Here is a 6,001-nt window from a genome sequence, read left to right as displayed (position 1 = left end):
TAGCTGCACAAATTCTCGCGCGCTCATTGGCTAATTTTTATTATCTTCTTTTTTTTTTTAATCAATCAATAAGCGGACAGACACATGAATGTATAATTTATGCGATGCGTCAGCGAGCAAGAGCCAGGCGATAGCGGAGTTTTTGACGATTTGTTATCGTAAAAAACCAAATTGATGTCAGTTTTTAATGCGTCTGTCTTGTTTTTGACAATGAATTTCGTCATAACATTGTCAAAGTAGTCTGCGGATCCACTCGGCTATCGCCTCGTGGATCCACAGCTACTTTGACAATGTTATGACGAAATTCATGATCAGTAACAGGACAGACGCATGAAAAACTGACGACATTTTGTTAAATCGAATCGGCGTGAAGATTTCAGGAAGAACATTTATGGCCATATTTTTATCCACCTTCACATGAATCGTTGCGGTTATGGTTCCTAAGGTTTTTATAATTGTGCAGTCCCGCTAACATGGGGAGTCGGCGTGGGCTGGTATTTTTTGGAGTGAGTTCTGTTGTAGATGCTTGATGCTTGATGCTTGATGCTTTATATGGGGTTTGTGGGTTTCTGAATTACCCACACGGATATTTCGTTGTTGTTGTCCTTAATGCCAGCCCCAGGCATGTGCAGTAGACAAAAACTGATACCGCCTGTGGACAAAACTTTACGATCCGTACAGTTTGAGAATATTCTTCTAGCAGGGGGTAAGAAGGGAGAATAGGGGAGGAATAAGTGTTGAACCACACTCATCCGGCTTGTTTTTCTTAGAGTATTTTCCATGTACCTTGTGTGACTGACTGCAATGGCTATCGCTAAAGAATAAATTCCTTCCATCATTGTCGTCTTTCCTTGAGTATTTTTCTCGTATGCTAGAAATTCTCGTTAGTTATTAATCCGGGCCGTTCCGTTCCGTTCATGTTATTGTTTTACCTCCAGGCCCGGGTTGTTGATGGTACAGCTTCCATCAAAGATAAGTTTTTTTTCTGGAACTGTTCTATAAACCTAGTTAATTACCTCAAAATACTGAATTGTTTTCATGCTCATCATTTTCTCAGGGCCTTGCCATTCCACTCCCCATATCAGTCTTCATGAGATGAGTCGATCTTTTTTGAGCATTAAAATAATACAATATGGACTTCCAAGGCTGATAACAGACAAATCCTGTTTATTATGCTAGATTTGTATTGTTTATAACTTCTGGTGCTAGCATATTTTATCGTGTTTCATATACATAGACCGCACACGGAATATTAACAGTATTTTATCCTTATTTAATTTCATAACCTATGCATTCGTTAGTCGGGAAAAAAAGCCTTGTCTACATGTTTTGTCAGTTGCCTCTCCGGGTGTTTGATTGTACCTCGTGTAATTTTCAATTTCCTGTTTAGAAATTATTTTAAATAAGACACTCGTGAAACGTAAGACTCTAACTAACCACATCAGAAACAATGTTTTAGAACCAATCATTGGTGAACAGAACTATGACCGTCAACTGGTTCGCAAGCGTTTGCAAGTCGTTTCAGATCCTAATCACCATGTCTCAGACTCACGTGCTCTGACAGCAATCCTATGATATAGAAAACCGTTTAATTTTGATTCTAGTGCAAGTGCGGCTACGAGTTTGAACGTTACCAACACTCTTGCAGTAAAAAAAGTGGACGCGTGCGAGCAAGGGTTATTTTGGCGGAAAAAGAAGTGGCGGCGCCGTTATTTTTAGTTTTCAAGAAAATGTCTTAGTGGCAAAAACGAAAAAAAGTTCTCTATAGGTAGGTAACATGATTCTTTTGTCGATTACGAAACTATCAAAACGGGCTTTAAGCGACACAATGACCAACGACGCAGCTAGAGAAAAATACGGGTGAGGCATTAAAGAGCGTTTTTCTTTCTCCCTCAAAAAAAGAACAACAACAACGTAACGAGATCGAACAACAAAACCGTTACAAAAACGGGAAAAAAAGAGTGAGGCAAGTTCATTATGTCGCTCGTGAAAAGTGACAGAAAGCTTCAGCTTCTAAGAATTTAGTGAAAAACGTGTAATCTTTTCTCGCGGTCGTACTTGCATGTACTGAAGGGTCTCTATAACAAATATTACGCTGAAGACTACATGCACCACTAAATTATACTGTCTTCTCTTCGATATCAATTTTAGCCCGTGGTAGATTCACGTTGTTTGCGTCCATGATAATCAAGTCCATGTAGTCCAGATAATCCACATTGGCTGTACCGTTCAACGTACTCGCACCATTCATCCTCGGCTCAGGCAGGTATTGGTCCCACTTTGTTGGGTCGTTTAAGCTTCTTCCAGGGAGAGGAAAGACATAAGGGTTCGCGATGACGGTTTCACTGATCCTACTATGGGTGTCAAGTTGCGCTCTGTAAAGAACACGATCAAAAATGAATTGGATATAAACTGTGCAAGTTAGGAAGAATTGAGAGGCCATGTGGCTTTATGATAAGTACGGTGGAGTGACGATAGGGTTCAGAAACAAAGCTGCCTGCAATTTTTTCGTGTCTTAACTCTCACAGTACCTCTCTCTATGACATCCGTTGGGATTAATTGGTACCGGAAAATCAAACCTGTTGGGGATACTTGACAGGAGAACTGTGAAGCACCAACCACCAATTTACTTACAAGTTACTCAGAGTTGCTGACTTCAAAAACAGGCTTCAAATGATGTCATAGGAAAGTGAATTGTCATGTAAACTGATCAGGCGCCAGTTTTTCAAAGAGTGGATAACGTTGAACACATTTATTCACAGGATAGTGATTTATCCATAAGAGAGCGTCATCCACCCTTTGAAAAAATGGCACCCGGTGTCGTGCAGATGGTCGCTAAGATTTAAATCAATGCTACAGAGGTCGTTTACACACGCTATTTCAGAAACATGCGCTCCTTAGAAACACACGCTATTTCAGAAACATGCGCACAAACATGCGTTGTTGGCCTCAAGGAAATACGAAGGAAATGACTCAGTTTACAGTAGACTTGGGTTTTAAGATCGAGAAATACGAGAATTGTGCTGCGCTCTAACCACGTCCACGGCAAACTAGTTTCGCATCATTATATATAGTGCGACTTACTCTTTTATCTTTTGTATCTTGATCATGACAATAGATATCATCAGAATCACAGCAAACAGGAACAGCACAGAAAAACAAAGAAATCCAATGGCTATGTAAAGGACTGGAGAGAGAAAAACAACGTGTTACTGACAAGATCGACTACAGCAATGGACGTTTCCCGTAAACCAAGTCACCTGTGCAGGCGACTTAGGGCCTCCTCCCGGCAACGTTTTGATGTTTGGAAGCAACACAATTATAATCCTTTCAAGTGATATACGGTGGTTTAAGGCTCTCGGAAAACTCTTTTAATACGAATAGAAACCTCCACAAACTTCTTGTTTCTTCAATGGCAGCACTAAACTTACACTCAAGTTAAAATCCCTTGATCAAGGTAATTAACTTTACTGACAGTCGCGAGATCATTCTAGGCTTGGTTTCCACCGCTCTCTCGAGTCCGGTCTAAAGTTTCTCCCCGAGAAGAGAGTGTCTTCGCGGGAGGAGCGCGGGCTCTTTTCCCGAACAGCGGCTGGTAATGGAGCCTAGAGATCGTTCCGGACAAACCAGAACAAAGAGAGAGCGTATTGATGAATTCATTGTTTGAAGATAACTGAATGGCACTTGTTTGTAGTTACCTAGGCCTTGTCTAGAACGAACCGGTCATCATTGTCAGTTTAAATTTATTCAGTAATGGTGCAACTTACGAAGCTCGTTGTCCTCCAAGATTTCGTCCAGTTTGTCACATTTTGCTAACCCTGTAAAAAAAACAATAACAATAAAAAAAAACGTCGTTGCCAGCAATGCCCAAAAAATATGAAAGCGGACATTTTTTCGTCGAGGAAGTAATCGAATTAGAAGTAGTGAAGACGCATTGTCAATAGGGGGATTCATGCTGACGTCGTTGTTTACTTTTTTGTTCATTTGCATACGGCTTTGCGTAGAGAAAGAATCATGTTATGATATGAATTGACTCCAGGCAGCTAAAGGGCTAGTGAAACTTAATACATGGTGAAATAATTAGCTCTTTGGGCGTAATATTCAAGGAGATATTGTCTTTCAAAAACTGCAAAATTTATGGGCGGCAAAATGAGCTCGTACATTCTTTGTAAAATTTTGAGTTTTCAAACCCGTGTTGCACAAAAAGTATTCAATACATCAGGCTCATATTCATTGGCAGAGTTAATCGTACTCTGACCTTTCAATATTCAGAACTTATTTATTTGTAGCTCCATCAGAAACTGAAGTGCTTATGCTAATGAGGCAAATATTGTAAACAAGGATTCCCCTATAAACAACGAAACTTATATCTTTGGATAACCATCCTTCTTCTCTAAAAATCACCCCTCCCCCTTTACGCACTTTAAATCATGACGGTTTATGAAAGAGAACAGTGCTATTACACAGCAAATAGACATAGGAAAGGTCATTCGAGTTCAATTAATTTTCTTTATGAGACATACCTGCAGGGAATCATGGTAGTTTTATTCGTCATCTTGGACTGGGTATTTGTTTTGATGAATACAACTACCATGATTCCCTGCAGGCGTGTCTCTCTGAGGAAATTGACCATATTATAGGTACCCCAGCTGATTTATAATTTGAAATACCCCCCTATCTAAACTATTTCCTCTCCACCGACATTACCTCTTATTTTGATAAATAGAAACAGCGACGACGATCATCGTCTCTTGATAGGAATTAAATTCAAACTCTAGCATATATTGTACAGCTTTTAGGCGTATTTTTTTTTTTTATCCCTCGATTTAAATGTGTCTTCTTTTGCTCTTATCTTCGGGTCTTTGGAGCCAACATTAGAATTCTAAGATACCGAAGGCTTATTAACATATTAAAGTCCCAGTATTCCAGATTCATACGGCACACTGATTACATATCTGTCTAGCCCAGGAGTTTTTCTGTCATTATCTTCAAAGCTAATTAATCCGTAAAATCTGAACTATTTCGTCATAGCAACGGATCGGACCATATATTTTTGTCTGTTTTTGTTGCTAAATGTGGGGCCTATATATGCTAAATAGCTTCTTATGACGCAATAAGAAAATCACTGCATTGTTTTAAAGTCTGAGATCTTCTGAAGTTTTCGGTGTTTTGAAAACGAATTTATCTAGAAAGTTCTTTGATTTTATATAATATGGCGCTTCGCGGATCTGAGCAATAATTATACCTTTAAAGTTGTTTGGAATCTGCGTTCACGATATTGAGCTTATTATATCATTGTTACTTCTATGATAAAATATTAAACATTTACACAAATAGTAACAGAAATAACAGTGAACTGCACAGCTTATAATAATGTGTTAAAATTGCAAAACATTGAAAAGTCAAGCTCGCGCAATTACAAAAGAATATTGCTTTTTTCATCTTGCCTTCTTCATTTCTTAGTAAAGACAACTCAGCTTGACTGACCTAATATCTTTTAAAAACACTTCAGGATAAAGTTTCGTACCTGTTGACGCCAAAATGAGAAATATTCTGCAAAGAAAGCGATTCTTATACCCTTCAGCCATTTGAAGCCTTCTCAAATGTCCAATGATTCGTCACGATTAAAATTTCCTTCGGTAAATTCTTCCACAGAAGGAACAGTCGTTGAGACTTAATCTTGATATCTAGTGTGGGTTACGAGCAGGCTGTTCTTGGCTATATTGCTGTTCCGAAGCTGTTCAGTTGTCTTCTCTCATTGTGAAATTATGTTTATCGAGTCTGGCTGTAAAGTCTGTGTACGAACAAAAATTTCGGACTTTCTTTCGATTCTTGGTAACTTGCGTTGTTCAAAACCCAGTCCTCTAGTCTCTTCCTTGACTCGCTGCAAGTTTCTTAATAACGTAAGGAAAGCATATAAACCGGTCGACAACTTTTCCTGTGTCAGAACTCAGCAACCGCACGTAGAAACCAGCTCAAGCATATCGGTTTTAACATAATC

General features: G+C 39.0%; 1 protein-coding gene across 1 annotated transcript; it reads right to left on the bottom strand.

Annotated features, from left to right (window-relative positions):
* Positions 1-49: 49 nt before the first annotated feature.
* LOC145493090 (uncharacterized) lies at positions 50-5,984 on the bottom strand. The gene is made up of 4 exons (XM_081472496.1): positions 5,528-5,984; positions 3,768-3,818; positions 3,085-3,187; positions 50-2,375 (listed from the first exon to the last, which is right to left on the bottom strand). The coding sequence occupies exons 1-4, from the start codon at positions 5,586-5,588 to the stop codon at positions 2,120-2,122; spliced, it is 471 nt and encodes a 156-aa protein (XP_081328622.1). The 5' UTR covers positions 5,589-5,984; the 3' UTR covers positions 50-2,119.
* Positions 5,985-6,001: the final 17 nt, after the last annotated feature.

The sequence above is a fragment of the Orbicella franksi genome, chromosome 7 (assembly GCF_964199315.1).
Source record: "Orbicella franksi chromosome 7, jaOrbFran1.1, whole genome shotgun sequence".
Lineage (NCBI taxonomy): Eukaryota > Metazoa > Cnidaria > Anthozoa > Scleractinia > Merulinidae > Orbicella > Orbicella franksi.
This window is presented reverse-complemented; position numbering and strand designations above follow the sequence as displayed.

Bases quoted from the DNA above. Each gene is read 5' to 3' on its own strand.
- LOC145493090 (XM_081472496.1), bottom strand. From the start codon at position 5,588: ATGGCTGAAGGGTATAAGAATCGCTTTCTTTGCAGAATATTTCTCATT. The intron at 3,819-5,527 runs GTACGAAACTTT...TTTTTTTTACAG, and splicing joins TCTCATTTTGGCGTCAACAG to GGTTAGCAAAATGTGACAAA. The intron at 2,376-3,084 runs GTAAGTCGCACT...TGTTCTTTACAG, and splicing joins AAGATACAAAAGATAAAAGA to AGCGCAACTTGACACCCATA.